The 17983-nt window shown below is 43.6% G+C and overlaps 1 protein-coding gene and 1 pseudogene across 1 annotated transcript in view; one reads left to right on the forward strand and one right to left on the reverse strand.

The window, feature by feature from the left end:
- The first annotated feature begins 2533 nt into the window (after positions 1–2533).
- On the forward strand, positions 2534–2655 carry LOC117709717 (small nucleolar RNA SNORA17; annotated as a pseudogene).
- Positions 2656–5694: 3039 nt separating this feature from the next.
- Positions 5695–17983, reverse strand: part of Mtap (methylthioadenosine phosphorylase) — a 39118-nt gene continuing 26829 nt past the window's right edge. The window contains exons 5-8 of the mRNA XM_034503542.2: positions 13520–13622; positions 12578–12817; positions 8540–8662; positions 5695–6168 (exon numbers count right to left, since the gene is read on the reverse strand). Of these exons, the coding sequence (XP_034359433.2) occupies positions 6130–6168; positions 8540–8662; positions 12578–12817; positions 13520–13622 (505 nt within the window). The 3' untranslated portion in view covers positions 5695–6129. The remainder of the gene's footprint in view (positions 6169–8539; positions 8663–12577; positions 12818–13519; positions 13623–17983) is intronic.

The raw sequence follows: 17983 nt of genomic DNA on the forward strand, positions 1-17983 counted from the left end.
ACAAAGTCTGAGAGATGCTGTGTTCTAGGCATGGCAGAGTCAAGGCACTTATGCTACAGTAGCTATGGCTGTCTGCAATGGACTCGTAAGACTACCCACCAACAGTCAATCATGAATTCATGAGAGGTCTGCAGGCCTCTATGCCTCTCCATTGAAATAGTCCACCCACAATGGACTTTGGGGTGAAGGACCCACTGAAATATCCACTATAATCTTTTGTCATGAGCTGGATTGTTACTGAGAGGCAGGCAGACTCTGCACTCTGGCCATCAGACTTACGCCCTGCCGAGAAGCGCTGATCTGCAGTAACGGTTCTCACTCATTCCTTATCTTCAAACGTGTAAGAGTGACAGAAGGAAAAAGGCTGGAGCTCACGGCACACTGCACAGGTCAGCTTTTGACAGCTGTTGTGTAACAGTTTGCTTTTTCTCTAGCTTGTTGTCCAAAGTTTACCAAACAAAACATTCCCCAAATTAAAAAAAAAAGTATTTTTTAAATAATTATCCAATATCTGGCTCATGAGTAAAAAAAAAAAAAAAGACAAGAATAAGGTTTGTGAATTATATGAATATTTAGTGAGTCTTGAAGGTGTAGACTTTCCCTGTGCCAAAGAGATAGGTAGATACTATAATGAAGTGTAAGATACATGTAAAGGACCAGTGAGATGATTCAGTGGATAAGGGCTCTCGACGTTGTCATGTCTGACCACCTGAATCTGATGCCCAGAATCTACATGGTAGGAAAGAACTGACTTACACAGTTGTTCTCTGACCTCTGCACAGTTGCACACACACTAAATATGTTAGGAGCCACAATATAATCTGCCACCCCAAGTTGGCGCTACATTGATCTGCGCAGTTGCTAGGCAGAGAGGCGTGCCATAGTCACTGAATGTTGGGTGGTGAGCGAACAGCCAATCAGAAGTGAATACGTCACTCTAGACTGTACTTAAGCCAAGCCCCTTCCTCAGCTCACCCCTTCCGCGCCTCTCCGAGTTTTCCCACGTGTGTGAGACAGATTAAAAGCCTCGTTTTGCAGTAACTACCCGATCTCTGCGTCTCGTGCTTTCTCTCCCACGAATGCAAGGCTCAGGGGGGCGCGTTAGATAAATAAATGTAAAGTATATGCATGTATGAATATGCATACATACACAAATTTCATTCTAATAAGCAACTATGAGGACCCAAAAGGCAACTATGATGACCTCCAGCAAGTAGGGTTTCTCTCTTTTTTTTTTTAAATAATGATTTTAAAATATAAATAATTAAGGACAGATAGTTTTAAACACCATAGAACAGATAATTTTAAACATCATAGTTTAAGGAGGAAGAAAATTTATTGTAGGAAAAATATTATTAGGTATAAAACTCAAATCAGGCAATACATTAAATAACTCATTGGATTTTTATTGAACAATTAACACATAAGCCATTTTTTTTTCTAGATTTTCCATTATTTTAACTATCTAGTTGGGCGACAAACTATGTACATAGCTTTATGTTGTCCATTATAACAAATGGGTAACAGACTCTAGGTGGCCTGAAAATACCTAAGGTGGACTATTTACTTTGGGCTTGCCTAACAAGGTTTTATGGAACCAGTGATTCCAGCTGAAAATGGAAAGATGGTTGAAATACGAATAGGCCAAAATTTCATAGACTTGCAGACTTATTTAAGAAGGGCAAACAGTACTTCTTCTGTGTTAGTTACTGTGTAAAGAATCTGGGGACACTAAACAGAACCACATGCCAATGTATAATGAAATAGGCAATTATAACAGTGTAACAATAGAATAAAGTGCTTGGGAAGTACAGAGAATGGGCTGTCGGATAGTGAGTGGATTAGACCAAGGGAAAGAAGGTGGTACTGGAGGTGCCAAAATTTGATTTGGAACAGAGCAAGAGAATGGAGAATGTTATGCTTAATGAGAGTTGTCAACTCTAGATGAGATCTAGAGTAACCCAGGAGATGAACTCTGGGCATGCCTGATGAGGATTATGTTGATTAGGTTTTCTAAAGTGGGAACACCCAACTTGAGTAGACCTAGTATGGGCGGCACCATTCCCTATGCTGGAATCCCAGACTATATAAAAATGATAACGTGAGCTGAGCACAAGCATTTATCATTTTCCACTTCTTCATTGTAGATGCAATGTGGGCAGCTGCCTCAAGCCCTGGGCTGCACTCTTGCACTGTGAAGCAAAATAAACCCATACTTCCTTAAGTTGCTTTTGTCAAGTTATTTTATCACAGCAACAAAGGGTATTGTGTACACACTAAGGCAAAACAAAAACAAAAACAAACAAAAAAACTAAGAAAGGATTTTATTCCAAAGCAAGCCAAAGAAATTAGACAACAAAGAACTGTAATGGAGGCCAAGAAGTACGGCTCCATGGTACAGTGTTAGCCAGGCATGCACAAGGCTTGATATGCAGCACCACACATACACATCTTGAAACAGAGAAGTGAAGCACATTTGTGTGCTGACATAACCTAATAAATAGTAAAATAGTTAAAACAGAAGTACAATGGGCCTGCCCCTAGAGGCATTGCAAATGTGGCTGCTGTGTGCATGAGTCAGTAAGTGGCAGAGAGGAGAGGTCTATGCTCAGTGTTCTGACTTGTGAACATTTGAATGATTAGTAACCTAACATACCCTGAAAAATGCAAGCCTGAGTCCACTACCAATCCAGTGCCAAGAGGCCCCCCGGACAGAGAGCTAGCCTGAGATGACCACTAGTCTAGCATGGTGCAGGCTCTGACAGGCTCCCAGGGTGGGGAGCAAGCTAGAGACTAGAAGAATCCCACCTGGGACCATGGGCCCCAGGCTAGAGAGAGACAGCCCAAGACGACTCAGATAGGGAGCTAGCCTGTGATGAGCCAGTCCAGCACCACGTAGGCCTGTCAGTGCAGACCTTGCCTGAGATGACCCCTGCCAGGTACCTCAGAGACCTTGGGTGCCACTAAGAGGAGAGAGTAAGTGGTGGAGAAATGGAAGAGAAAGAGAAGAATGTGGGCACAATGAAAGAGATGCAGAACTGGAGACATGAGGGTAATGAGGTACAACTTTATGTAAGAGGTCGGTTATGCAGGTGGATGTCTCTGGTCTGGACTGCCACCTGGGGACATGTTGATGTCTGAGAGTTGTATAGAAATGGCACCACCTGGGCATCATGGGAAAACTGACCCTATCCTTAGCCAGCTGCAGTACTCAAGAGAGCAGGCCCTGCACCTTTCCTGGGTAGTAAAGCTGATACCGGGTGGGTGGATAGGTCACTGATGAGCTGGTCCCAAGACCACGAGTGTGGAAGAGCTGGCCCTGCAACTTCATGACACAGGTAAGAAAGAGATGACCCCTCCCTATCACTTGCCCCTTGTCACCTAGGGCAGACAGGAGAGCTGGCCCTGCATCTCACCTGGGCAATATAATAGAACTGGCCCTGGTTGTGGAGGTTGTAGATGAGCTGTCCTCAAGGGCCTGAGCATGGGAGAACAGAGCCTGTCTTGTCTGCTGTGCATTGTCACAGATGAAGGAGAGATGCTCTCCTCCCCTGCTGGCTCTGGAGCTGAGAAAGTAGAATGGGCCCTGAACCTCGAGCTGGCCCTACAGTTGAGAGAGCAGGAGAGCCAGCCCAGCCTCTTACCTGCTGCAGAACTCAGGAGAGAATGCACCTGGCCTGAGTGGCACAGTAGAGCTGCTGGCCCTGATGTCATGGGTGTGGACAAGCAGCCCTGAGGGCATGAATGAAAGAGCTGGATCTGCTCCTTGCTGGCTGCAGCATTGGATGGGCTAGCTGGCAAGGGGGAGGAGCTTGTCCTGGTAGTGTGGGTGCAGGAGGGCTGGTGGGCTGACCAGCTCAGATAACTCAGGCCCAGATCCAAGGCTTTGAATTGGCATACCCCAACACGTACCCCACAGATGAACTGCTGTAGTGAGTGACGGAGCTGGTCCTACAGATTGAACACTACAGGATCTCCACTGCACAGGACAACAACAAGATATATGAAATGAGTCCCAGTGAAGTTCCAGTATTGCTAGTGTAGCAGAAGCCAGAGGCCAGTGCTAGACCAAGAACTCAATGCAATGAACATTTGCAAGCCAAGAAATGTGGACAAAAGAGTATACTATGGGACACACTGTGGGACACTCACTACAGTTCTATTGGCTGGGGAGGTGGCAAGGGTGGAGGGTGGGTATGAGGGGAGGGAAGATGAATGGATTGGTGTGAATGATGAGAAATTCAACCAATTAGAACCAATAAAAAGTTGTAAAAAAAAAAAAAAAAGTACAGTGGACCAAGTGATGCCCTTGACTAGGTCTGAGGTCTGGAATCTGTCTAAAGACCAACCAGACAAATTGTCTAAAGACCAACCAGGCAAATGGCTTAGATAGTGGTTGTCAAAGAGGAGTTTCTATATAAACAGCAATAGCCAAGACCCAACACAAACGCAGAAGTATAACCTGGCCATCTGAGAAGTCTGCACACCCATGTTTATTAAAGCACTACTGGGAACAGCTACGTTACGGAAGGAACAGCCCACAGGAGCATCAACAAATAATGGATGACGGATATGGAAAGGATTCATGATGAGATTTCATTTTGTCAGAAAAGAGTGGAATTATGACACCTGTAGGATAGTGGATGAAAAGGACAGCATCATGTTGAACCAGACTTAGTTACTATATGCATATTTCACCATCATAATGAAGGATTAAGGAAAAAGAAGTCCGCACATGACAATGCTCGAAAGGCCACTGAAGAAAACCATTCTCCATGTTGAAGAGAGCAGCATTTTCTAAAGGCAATAAGACAGACGCCTGCTCCACGGTGACTAAGGGGAAAGAACTGTTTACACTGCAGTAAGTAAAACCAACCAAAAGCCCTGGTCAGGACTCACGAGGGAGTCTCCATGGAGTGCTAACAGCCAGAGCTGGAGGCATTGCAACAACACTGGCCGGAAGTTACAACTGCAGTTATCCAGGGCCTCAACATTAATGCAGGAGCAGAGTTCATTTATTGCTTACAATCAACAAGTTATTATCTTGAGGTCAATGTCAGACACAAGAGAATTCACTTTACAGACCCTCTACAAGTGCTGGAGGGCATCATCTGTAACCACAGTAATTTGAAAACACAAAAGTTAGGCTCCTGCTTTCTTTTTTTAAACAAAAGAAAACAGTGCCAACTGATTATGTGTCAACTCTTAAAGAAGGAGTAGAAACAAATAGTAACTAAAAAACGCCCGATACACTGTAATGAGTCACAGTGGCTTAATCCATGAAGCAGTCTTAACATTTTATACATTTTAGCGTTAAACTCCGGCCTTGGCTTTCTCAGTTACAATAGTAGTAGCTGTGTGGTGACTCAGGATCTTTCTTAAGCAAAGATGTAAGCTCTTCACACAGCACATTTCTTTATCTCTTTATTTGGGGAAAGGGGTTATTTGGCTTATATATCTTGACTCACACACACAGGGCATTTACAATATTGTCATCTTTGCTTCACCACCAAAAGAGTCTCAGAGTTCTCTAAGTCCATTTTAACTTTTACAACTTTATTATTTGATTATACATAAAAGTCGAGAAAAAGATTGATCATTTCTTTGTAAGAAAACATGATTTCCACTTGACTGCTCCATAGCCTAGGTGTGTAACAGAGACACGGCACGCCTATTTTTTTTTTTTTTTTTTTTGATATTTCAGATAGTTTTGATTATTTTACTAAGAGGTAATATCCTTCTTTACACATGATTCTTTGAATGAATCTCCCATAACTTCTTCAAGAGAAACTCCTAGAACAAAGATGCAGAAAACATGGCATCAGCTTACAATCACATGGTCCCATCTCCTTAGCAGTGTAGGGAAGTGGATGTTCTCACGTCTTCCTTGCTGTCAGTTTAATAGGGAGAAATGAGACGGATATGCTGTCCGGCTTGGTTCCCTTACATTTCAGCACGCTGTCTGCTTTCCTTCCGGGTCCTGGAGAAGTCGGGATCTTGGTTGACTCTCTAACGGTGTCTCTCTTTCCAGGCAAAGGCATGAAGGCTTTTGGATCTTTCCCATTTTTGTTTAACCAAAATCCCCCAAAGACGAGAAGTAGAAAGTCTTCTTGTGTCAGCCATGACGTTTTAATGTCTTGGTGGTAAAACGGAAGACTGGGCCATGTTCTGAAAGGAAAAAAAATAAGCAGAGATAACAGGGACCACAGGCAGCAGACAGCATAACAATCCTAGCACTTCTCTGAAAAGCAGTAATAGCAACAACAATAACAGACTTAAAAAGCGAAAACAGAACAACAGTCCTTGAGATGTTGTGGAATATAGGAAGGACTCACGGGACAGACATTTATTAAAACTTTTCAGATACTTTCTACATTAATCAAAATGTAAAAAACACTAATTAGGGCAGGTAAAATGGTTTCTGGAATAAAAGTACTTGCCACCAAGCCTGACACCTGGGCTTAATTACTGGGACCCATATGGTGGAAACAGAATCAAACCCTACAAGCTGCCCTCTAACTTTCAACACCCTCACCATGGCACGGATATGTCTACACACACAGAGAGAGAAATTAAAAAATGTAGCTAAGGAGAACCATTGACCATACGTGGGACCTTAGGAGCAACTTTGATTTCTTATTTGTCCTTCCGTTCTGTGACAACTGTGGTTAGTAGTGCTCATCTCTGGGGACTGTTGTGAAAAATCACACAACAGTCCCCAGAGATGAGCGCTCATGTCAGCTTCATTATAGCCCTTGTGGCCTCTACCCCTTTTCCTGTATCACTGTAAAGTCACGGAAGGTTAAATGTGCCTCAGTCAGCAACACAATGGGATCTTCACCATCCCAGGCGATCTCTGGGAATTGTCCTACAATTTGTTTCTGGAGACAAGATCTCACTGTGTCACCCCAGCTGACCTGAAATTCACTCTGTAGACCAGGAGGTCCCAGAACTCACAGAGATCTACCTGCCTCTGTCTCCCAACTGCTGGCATTAAAGGCATGTGCTGCCACACCCTGCAGCTGAGTTCTGTTCTAACCTGGAGCTTGACACAGAGGGCTGACTGGTGTTTGTGGAATCAACTAGTGAGTGAATGACTGATATGCATTTCATTATATACATTTCGGTGCCCAGATGATTCAGAGTAAATATTATTAGCCCCATGTTCCTTACTATTTCAGAGCAGAGGTCACGACACTCAAGTTTGTCTAAAAGACAATTCTTCAAACTTCTATTTTTTATTTCATTTGAAATCTGATGAATGCTACACTAAATAATCCACTTTAACGTGAATATTTATACGACCACACAACATCAGCTTCAAAAGGATCACTGATTTGTGCCATCTCAGCATGTCTTTTAAGGAACTGACTGACTTGGAACGTGGAACTGCAGTGAGCATAACGTTACCGGGAAGACCAAAAGCTCGCAATTGGATTATCATATCTTGTAAGTCCGAAACTGACTTGAAACGGCCACAGTGAGTCATAGTTCCAGCAAACGAACTTCTGAGTAGCCTGAGTACATCTGTTTGAAACTCTTTTATTCAATCCACTGTTTGTAATTCATAGATTTTTTTAAATCTCCTGTGGACCCCCCCCCCCAACCACCCACCTCCCCAGGTGCATCTTAGCTGCAATAGATCCCTTCATGGGAGGGAAATTCTGTACTCATTAAGTAAACATATATCTCCTAGGTATCTGGTGCTGAAACCAGTGGGGGTATCTCCTCGAAGGGAAGACATCATATTACAACATTCCTGGCCTTCCCAATCCTACAGGCTGAGACCATGGTCACAATGCCTGTTTATATCAGCTCACAGGTGCTGCTCTCCAACTTCAGGGTGGCTCTATGTTGGCTGTGCTGTGGCATTCCATGTAAGACAGAAAACAGTATTAATCATTTACTACTTCACTATGCTAAACTTCTGGCTCATTCCTGTGGGAGGTGCTAATTCAGGTAGGGGCAGCTTCTATCAACCTGTGCCATCGGATAAGCTCTAGAACACCTGGAGGTACTTTCTCTTTAGGTACAAGAAAAAGCTAAGGTAGAATGACAGTGAGGCTCCTTACTCACCCCCGTTAATCAAGTCACAAAATGGTCATTAAAATGACGCTCTCTAAGCTTACAGTCAGTTTAAATTTTATCCTTAGGGCAAATACTAGAATTGAGACTCTACCAATCTGCAACTTGTCATTTACACATCATTAATAATTCTCTTAATTTCATGTACTACTGGCCTAAAGCAGATATTTCCCTCCACTTTGTCACTGATAAAGGCCTGCCTACAGCCTGCATCAATCTACCAAAGAGGAAAAAGCTGAGCACACAGGAAGCGCACAGAGGAAACGCATCAGTTGTCTGAACCAAGACGTAAGGACAAGTCCAAGATGATGGAAAGAATCTGGGGCACTAGATAACAAAAAAGAAACACCAGCCTGCATAAAATGCACAAGGAGATGGACCAAACTGAAAGTGAACAACAACAGACTATAGTTAAAGCCATAGCAGAGTCTGCTTACAGCCGTAAGGAACGTACCTTTAGGTTTCGGAGCGTTTCTGACCATTCCATCGACCCTATTTGAGGTATAGCAGTGAGGAGTAAACTTTTGGCTTTATTGGCATTTTCTTTCATGGTCTTTAAAACCCCATCCACTGACACCTGGAGAAAGAGGAGCACAGAACTTTACTAGTATTTACAACTTTTCACCGAACACTTACCCATGTCTCTATCTTGCTTCCCTTCCAAATTCATCTTAAGGAATTTCGTTCTCTCTGAGGATGTCAGGAAGCCGGGATATCAGGAGTTGATTAATTAGGTCAGGCTGGCAGTGCTCTTAGGAAGGGGTCTGGTATCACCAGTGAGCCTCTCTCACTGTTGTGGTTTAAATGAGAATGGCTCTCTAAGCTCTTTTGTTTGAATGTTTGGTCCCCAATTGGTGGAACTGTTTGGAAGGATTAGGAGATCTTGCTGGAGGTGTGCCATTGGGGAAGGGACTGAGGTCACTCTACTGCTCCAGCACCATGCCTACTGGCCTGCTCCCATATATCCTGCCCTCTGAACCATGGGCCTCTAGTAAGCTGCTTCTTCTCTGAGGTGTCTTGGTCATAGTTCTTTTCACAGCAATTTAAAAAGTAACTAAGACATGAATTATACGTCTTGTGAGGTTTAGTGACGATATGACCATGAAATGGGTTCTCACCAGACTTACAGCCAGTCTTGATCTTAGACTTTTTCAACTTGTAGAACTATAAAAACAAGACCTTCTTTTGGGTCTAGAAGCTACTTTTAATGGAATTTTATCATAGCTTCCTGAACAGACTAAAACAAACCTGTGCTGTAGTTTACTCCAAATTTACTCCCCTGAGCCCAAACACTGCTCTTCATCTTAGAAGAAAGGCCTTAAAGCAGCCCAATGTTATTTCTGAAAAGCCCAAGAAAGTATCACAGATGTCGACCAGCAGTAGCAGCCGCCACCACCCTTCCTGGTCCACAGAAAAGTGGATTCCAGTCTAATTTGCTACACTGGATAACTAAAACAGGAGCCAAATATTCTAAAAGCATCTTTTAAGATAAAAAAAAAAAAAAGAAGAAGAAGAAAGTGTTATTTTTATGACTCATAGTAAACGGACCGGTGGTTAACACCACAAACTACCCCCAAGAGCCTAAAGAAACGAACAAACCAAGACAAACCACCTGAGAACAAAAATCCCAATTAGCTCTGTGTTCCAGTCACAAGTCACCATTATTATGGTGCTTAAATTTTCCTTCTGTCTCTAGATCCAGTATCCAATACATAAGACAGAGGGCCACATGTGTAACATGAAGCTTGCAGGAACCTAAAGCTTGAGACTCAACAGGACAAGGCCCTGGCTCCTCCCCTTTCCCTGTTCCTCATCCTTTTGGATGGGAAGCAGCCCCTCCCTGTGTAGCACAAAGTGCTTTCAAACTCATGATTCTCCTGCTTCTGCTTCCCAAGTGCTGCTGTTTGGGTGTGTGCCAACTGTACTTGGCATCTTAAGTTTCTGTACAAGACAAAACACAAACAAACAAACAAACAAACAACCCACCCACCACCACCACCACCAACAACAACAAAAAAAAAACCAACCCTACTTCTAGGATTGGGGATGTAGCTCAGTGGCAGAATGCTGGGTAAGTGGCAGAATGCAAGCATAAACTGGGTGCTAAACTGGATCTTCAGAAGCTCACGTATGTATTTGCGTGTGCGTGCATGCACAAAGGAGTCACTTATAACATGCACGTCATTTATGATACTTAACTAGGTATTAGAAATTTGCTTGAGCGTATTAAGTAATTATAGCATAATTATAATCTAATTACTTAGCTACCTCCTGCAGTGTTTCCAAATTAAAATTATGGAGGTACAGATGAAGCACGACTGGTTAGAGAGCGTGGCTGGGCTCACTCGTCCTCACGTCATTATCTACCTTTGTGTGTGAATAAACTGGTTCACAGGGAAAAGTTGACCATCGGCCCCAGATCCTTGCCCTGCTTTATCCTGCTTAGAGGACAGCTAAGATCCAAGGACACAATGATTCCATCTTTGTGTCCCCTCATCCAGATGGTTTCCACAAACACCATGACACAGCAGCGGAAGCTCGGCTCCAGTGCGGCGCACATGCAGAGGTGCAGTTTCATCACACGCAGGAGTTCCTGGCAGTCAGAAGCCACTTTATTTATCTTTACTCATGCCCATACACTTTCCCTGTTGACGCTGAACTTCGTTTCTGTTGTTGGGTTCCATTCACGATGGCCTTCCTACTGACCCCGGTGACTCACAGCAACAACCTAACCCTCACTTCAAGGTCATGCTCAAACCTCCAAGGTTCGCTTCTTTGCACGCCCACTCCATGGAGCTGAGTGATAGCGATCCCATGACTCAGTACTCTCCAAACCACTCGCTGCAGCCTGACTCTTGCCTGCCTCCCACAGCCTCATGATCTGAACACTTCTTCCCCACTGGGCAGCTACATTTTGGGAGACTGTTGATTCTTTAGGAGGCAGGCTGTAGCTGACAAAAGTAGACTAGTTGGGCTGAACTCTGGAAGGTTATACCCAGGCCTGGAGTTCTGCACAGTGTGAACAGTCCTACCTCTCCTTCATGACTTGGGTCTGCAATGTACAGCACAGGCGCTCCTCAGCCAGTGGAACCTTTAGGGCAGTGGTTCTCAACCTTCCTAATGCTGTGACCCTCTAGTGCACAGCTCCTTGTGTGGTGGAGCCGACAACCATAAAACTAACTCCATTGCTACCTCATGACTGTAATGTGCTACCACTATGAATTGTAATGCAAATAATCTGTGTTTTCAATGGTCTAGGCAACCTCTGAAAGGGTCATTTGAATCCCCAAAGGGGTTGTGACCCACAGCTTAGAGCTAGTACTCGGAGGAGGTCGGGGTTGTTGCAATAACTAGGGCAATGGCCTTGGAAGAGAGGTTACCGACCCATTCTTGTTCAGTCTAGCTCTCCCTGCTTCCTGGGTGTGACACTGGAGCTCCTATAGTAGCTTTCCCACATCAGTTCTGTTGGGTATTTAGGTTACAATGGCAAAAACAAACACACACACACACACACACACACACACAAAACACAAAGCAGAGCCACTCCTCTGCTCCTTTTCCTGGCTTCATTTCAGAAAAAAACAAATTAAATAACTGGTTGAGTGCCACAAGGAAACTGAGGTGAGTTTAGGCCACTCTAGAACCTTGTCATGTCAGGCTGTACTTTGTTTAAAGGATAATGACACAAATGGCTGTTTGAGTGGATGCCATGTTTATGTGTGTCTTTCTTGTGGCATTATGCCTTCCCACTGACAGAAGTTAGCCATCTGCTTCCCAGCACCCATATGGCATAACAGCCTCCGTTCTCTCTGTAGAGGAGTCTAGCTTGAGACTGAGTAGAAAATCTGACAGGAAGCAATGTGCTGCCAGGAATGGATAAGAACTAATGTTTCCCATTAATTGAAAACAGCTTCTCTAGATCATGAAGCTGGGAGGAGCTCTTAAGCTGTCAGGCCAGATACAGTTGGCCTCAAGACTCTCCTATAAATAAATACACAGCAACACCCTACCACCAGCTGTAGTGAGAATAAAGCAATAAAGCATTTACTAAAACCAAAGGACCGGGATTCATTTGTGTTTCGCAGCAAGTACACGTGGGTGGGCAGATGACATGACTAGGTGACACCGCATTATGTATAACTGGATGGTGAAACAGGTGCTGGGACAGTGGCTGCAGTATGATGAACAGGATAGAGACTCAGGGTTTTCTTACTAGGCTTTCCTTCTCCATGAAAATAAACATAAATAGCAACAGTGCAAGGAAACTACACACAAAGTATATCTTTCTCTTAGTGCCTGCAATGTTGATTTTCAGATAAGCACTCCCTGACCCTCTGTAGAAGATCTTATATTCCAACAGGAACTACAGAAAATATCTAACAAAGCAAAAAGATGTACAAAGGCCCTGAGACAAATCCAAAGAAAACCAATGAGACATTCTCTTGATGGCTGATGCCCACACCTCACGTGATCAGAAGAGACTCCCACTTACCGCTTCTTCATGCTCCTTCCAACAATCATAATCGGTTGCCATGGCAATGCTTGCATAACAAATTCCAGCCTCCTTAGCAAGCACCACCTCTGGAACAGTGGTCATATTGACAACATCCGCGCCCCAAGTACGGAATATAAAGCTTTCTGCCCGGGAGCTGAAACGAGGCCCCTCAATTGTGACTATCGTCCCCTTAGAATGACACCGAAGTCCAAGCTTCTTAGCTGTTTCTATGAGGACCTGGAAAGGGAAGAGCACAAATCACACAGACAGTCTAAGATTTTATCTTTCTACTTTAGCAAACTAATTACCTAGAGTAGACTTTTGCTATCATATCCTTAGGAAACCTAGATCACTGAAAGAGGCCATCTAACCCTGTACACACACATTCAGGTCCACTGCAGGCAGAAAGGGTATGCCAGGGCTTTAATCTGGACAGAGGTCTTGACTGATCACACTCGCTTAGCTAAGGTATCACTTGTCACACACAGATCGAAGGTCTGGCCCAGTGCCATTTTCATTTTCCAGAGTGCAGCTGTCCAGTCACTGCTCTTTTTACATGGACTCTGTGGCCTTTTGGAAGAAAGTCTTTTTTTTTTTTTTTTGGCTTGCTGCCTCTCCAAAGACATATGGCAAAATAAGAACGGCACTCCTGATTTTTTTCTGATCAGAGACCATCTTATCTGGGCTTCCTTACTGCAAGGTTTTAAGAAACATCAGTAGCATCAGAAACAGTTCTGGGGCTGGAGAGCTGGCTCAGCAGGTGAAATGATTCTGCTTAAAATAACTAATGGAGATATTCTCAGCCATAGAAAATGGCTCATCATGAAACCACTGCTTTTCAAAAGCAAAGCTGGCAGGGGAAGAGAGGAACCTACTCAGCCAAGTGATTCACCTGCAGATAGCGCTCCATTCTGACACACCTGTAAGGAGACTACTAACCTCTCTTGTTTTGGGGCAAAACGGTTCAGCCATTGGGATGTGGCACACTCCTCTGGCACTGCAATGACTTCCATCATAGAAGGTCTGAGGCCTTAAGGATGTCCTACAAAGATAAAGTGGTGAGGTTTGTACTTCTGCAAAAGCTCTGTCTCTGTCCTCTGAGGGTGAAAAGCCTAAAGTATCTAGGTCACTCTTTATCCAATAGCTGTAGATAAGTGAAGGTAATTATCGCAGGGCATCTTCAGGTTTGAACTGGACTCTTCTACGCTCTGGGTGGATTATAACAAGCTCCTAACCAGGAATGAAAGTGTAGCCATTAAGACTGTTAAGTCAGGACCTCAGGGAGGCCAGGTCAATCCAAGTTAATCTGAAACATTTTATCAGGATGTACACAGAAGGGTAGGCTCAGTGTGCCATTTCCCAGACTCACACTAGTTCCCCCAAACTGTACTAGACTCTTTGTATTTATTAGCTCTTTCATAATTGCACATTGTACATTTTGAATCAGACTACACCCAGGTCTCCCTAAAATCTAACACAAACACACAAACAAAAACCCAAACAAACCCCCAAACCTAACTTTTTAAACAATTGCTTTGTTTTAGGTCCATACAAAGTGCTTACCCACATTTGACCGTGATGTCATTAAAGTAAAAATAACTACTGCCTCAATCCCACTCACGTTTTTTCAGGCCATCCTGTATATCAGCTAGATTGCCCTGCTCCACTGCTTGTCTGTCTCTTGCTCAGCTTACTTCTACCTGCTTTAACTAGTTCTCAAGTCTTTTATTTCAAATAGTTTTGTTCTTTTGTGGTTTTTTGTTTGTTTGTTTGTTTGTTTGTTTTCCTAAATTCTGTTTTTGGAATCCATAAAAGACAGGCTAAAATGAACTCACTGCCAGTTCACTCAACTTCTCTCCTTGGAAACTTTCTGAAAAAACTACCAACTACTTTTTTTGTGTGTATTGATTTTTCTAAAATTGAACTACTGAGTAAGTCAGGGAACACCCCCAGCCCCCACCTTTTCCTGATGAGGGGAGATGAGGCAAGGATGGGATACAGGAAAGATGAAAGCAGAAAATCTGGTGTGGGAGTGGGGCAGAATGGAAAATTCTTTTTGCTGGTTCTATTTAGACAGCTGGCATAATTTGGTACTGACCCAAGTTATTTCTTGGGCTGGGTCATTCCTAGTGACTCTTCTTGGCATCAAAGTCATCTCTCTTTGAGATGAAGAAGCCCCAGTGCTGTGGAAGGAAGCCAGCTTCCTTGATTCTTTTTCACAAGCCTCAAGGAGAAGTCAGACTTTACCCCAAGGCATCCAGCTGACAGCCCTAGCCTATGTCAACAGGGTTTTCCCTGGGAGACTCACCGACAAAAGGATGCCTTGTTATCACCTCCAGATCTTCCTGCTTTTAGTTTTGATGAGTCAAGTTGTAGCAAAGTCCCTGAGTACAACCAGGATTATAAAGCAGGGACACTGAGTCTTCTAGTAGCTATGGCAACAGGTGTTCATGCAGGAACACCTATCTCAACAACATGTTTACTGCCTCTGTCTCCCCACATCTCTGCCTACGGCAAACACACCACATCTTGCTATGTTACTTGATACTTGTTGACTGGTCTTATTCCTTCCTTCAAACGGAACACTTTACATTTTTCTTTCTTTACGTTCTTCAAGACAGAGTTTCTCTGTGTACCCTTAGCTATCCTGGAACTCACTCTATAGACCAGGCTGACCTTGACCTCAAGAGCTGGGAGTTAAGGTGTGTGCCACCAAAGCCCGGCTTACATTTTTCTTATTAAATGAAGGTATCTAATTACAAGTCACATAGTTATTGTAAATTCTGTATATTTTTCATTCTCCCATTTTCTAATAAAACATAGTACTTGCTGGGCCTCGAGCCATATGACTTTGACTCTAATACTTAGAGGCAGGTTGCTCTCTGGGAGTTCAGGCCAGCCTAGGACTTCCAGGGCTACATAGTGAGACTCTACAAAAACAAAAAAAAAAACAAAACACACACACACACACACACACAAATAATCCATAGTGCTCATCCCTCCGTTTATAGAAGCAGTAAGAAGTCAATCAAGGTGCCATGGTAACACAGTAGAGACACCCGAGAGTCAGCTGCTGGTTGAGGACCCAGAACACTCGGCCCCAGGGAAGAGAGAAAAAGTAGTACTAAAATCCATGCTTTTCTACCCCATGAAGATGCACCTACTTGTGGCATCTGCACCACTAACTCAAGTGTCACTGTGCTCTATGAAATGGTTAATGATCAACAGCTAAATTGCTATAAACAGAATATATCAATACAAGGATCATAAACTGAGGAATTGTCCACACTAAATGAATTCGGACAGAGCAAGGTGTTTACAACCATAGCTGAGAAATGTGAAGGCAACCCCAAAGGAAGTCCTAAAGCAAGTGTGAGTCACCTGTGGAACACCTGACTTCCTCCTTTGAGACTCTGTCAGAGAAATTACATCGTCTGGAACTCAGCACAAAGCCTAGAACAATCTTGCAGACGCAGCCACCTCCCGATTCCAACCAAACCAGCCCATCTGGGTTCACAGTTATAGTTCAACTGTTGTTGAGTGATATGGGCCAGAGATGTTAATTCATCCTTTCAATGAAAATCCAACCAACAAACCAACCAACCAGCCAGCCAACCAAATGTGTCTTATGTATCTTGTACAAAGTCCTCAACACTCCAAACTCCATATACATTTAAAACAAAATCCTCACAGCACCTTATAAGGCTTGAACAACCTTTAGATTTCTATGCTGAAATTTTACCCCTTATAAGGTCATAATATCAGGAAACTAAGACCAGGTCATGAGGAGCAGGCACATAGCATCCTCATGACTGGTCCTAGGGCCCGTACAAAAGAGGATCCAGGGAACCGAGTCATTCCCTTTTTACTACACAAAGACACAGAAAGATGATGCCAAGAAGACTAGCTCTTCTCAGACACCAGATCCACTGACACTGTTTCTGGACCTTCTCAGCCTTCTGAGAAATTTCTTGAAGTTCTTCAGAATTTCACTCTGACCTCTGAGCCTCAGAACTTCCTCTATTTAAAAGCGGGGGCAGGAGAGACAAACCCACTTACCCCATATAGGCTAAGCGAGGGTGGAATAATATAATACAAGGGGCTGGCACTGGCCACGGCTGCACACGGAGCATCTGCTTTTGTCCTCTCTTCTATCAACATGGGAGTCTGGCATTTTGATGGGGCCGCAACTCCCATGGAAACCCCTCAAACTGCTTGAGGCTCTCAAGCAAGGGTAGATGCTCTCCTAGCTTCCTTTCTGTTGCTGTGACAAAATACTCTGACAAAAAGCAACTTAGGAGAGAAAGGGTTTAGCTCACAATTCCAGGCTAGAGTCCATCTCTGTGGGGAAGTTACAGTGAGAAGGGTGATCACATCACATCCTCATAATATGCCAGAGAGACTCCTCTCCTATTACTCAGGACTTCTGCCTAGGGAATGGGTGCTGCCCACAATTGACGAGTTCTCCTGACAGTACTTAATAATTAAGACAACCCCCACAGACACATCCACAGGCCTACCCGGCCTTAATAATTCCTCATTGAGACTGTCTTTCTAGATGATTCTAAATTGTGTTAAGGTGGCAGTTAAAACTGACCAGCTTAGGCACTAAAACAAAAACAGTAACACACAAACAAAACATCTCTTTGAAAGAGTGAAGGAGACACATATGCTCACACTGCCAAGAGAAATGAGTTCAAGGGAGTCAGAGAGACAACACTGGGCTCTTTTAGTCACAGCACAGCAGAAAAACCAACCAGTAGGTTGTTTCTTAAGTAGAGACCTTTGAATTAGCTTGAAGGTGTTAGTCAATACTCTCCCTTAAAGAAATGAGAAGCTAAAAATGCACCAGAGAGAAACACTTGTTTTCTAGGAAACAAAAACATCATTTCTGAGGCAGTTTCCAAATATGTCCTCTGTCCCTGGCAAGCCTTGGCACGAGTGTGCAAGAGTCAGTCAACTGCACGCAAGGCGACATGCCTTTGCTCACAAGGATGGTTTCTGGGGAAGAGATTCTCCCAGTTCATTAGGATCATTTCGATCTCAGGAGTACTCCCAATTGTTTAACAATTAACAACAACAACAACAGAAAAAAAACAAAGAAAAAAATCTAATGGATGTTTAAACCTCAGTGATGAGACTGGTCAACAAAGAGGGCTTCATTATTCCTCCTTATAATCTGTTATGAGATCTTGCTAACAGTATACTAGGCAAATCAAGAACAAATATTCTTTGTTCTTGGGGATGGGGTGGAGGAGTGGTGGAGAGATGGCTCAGCAGTTAAGAGCATTTGCTGGTTACCGAAGACCCGAGTTTGGTTCTTAGCACCCACATGGTAGCTCACAACCATCTACAACTCCAGTTCCAGGAGATCCAACACATTCTTCTTACCACTGAGCTCAC

This window comes from Arvicanthis niloticus, chromosome 5 (assembly GCF_011762505.2).
Source record: "Arvicanthis niloticus isolate mArvNil1 chromosome 5, mArvNil1.pat.X, whole genome shotgun sequence".
Lineage (NCBI taxonomy): Eukaryota > Metazoa > Chordata > Mammalia > Rodentia > Muridae > Arvicanthis > Arvicanthis niloticus.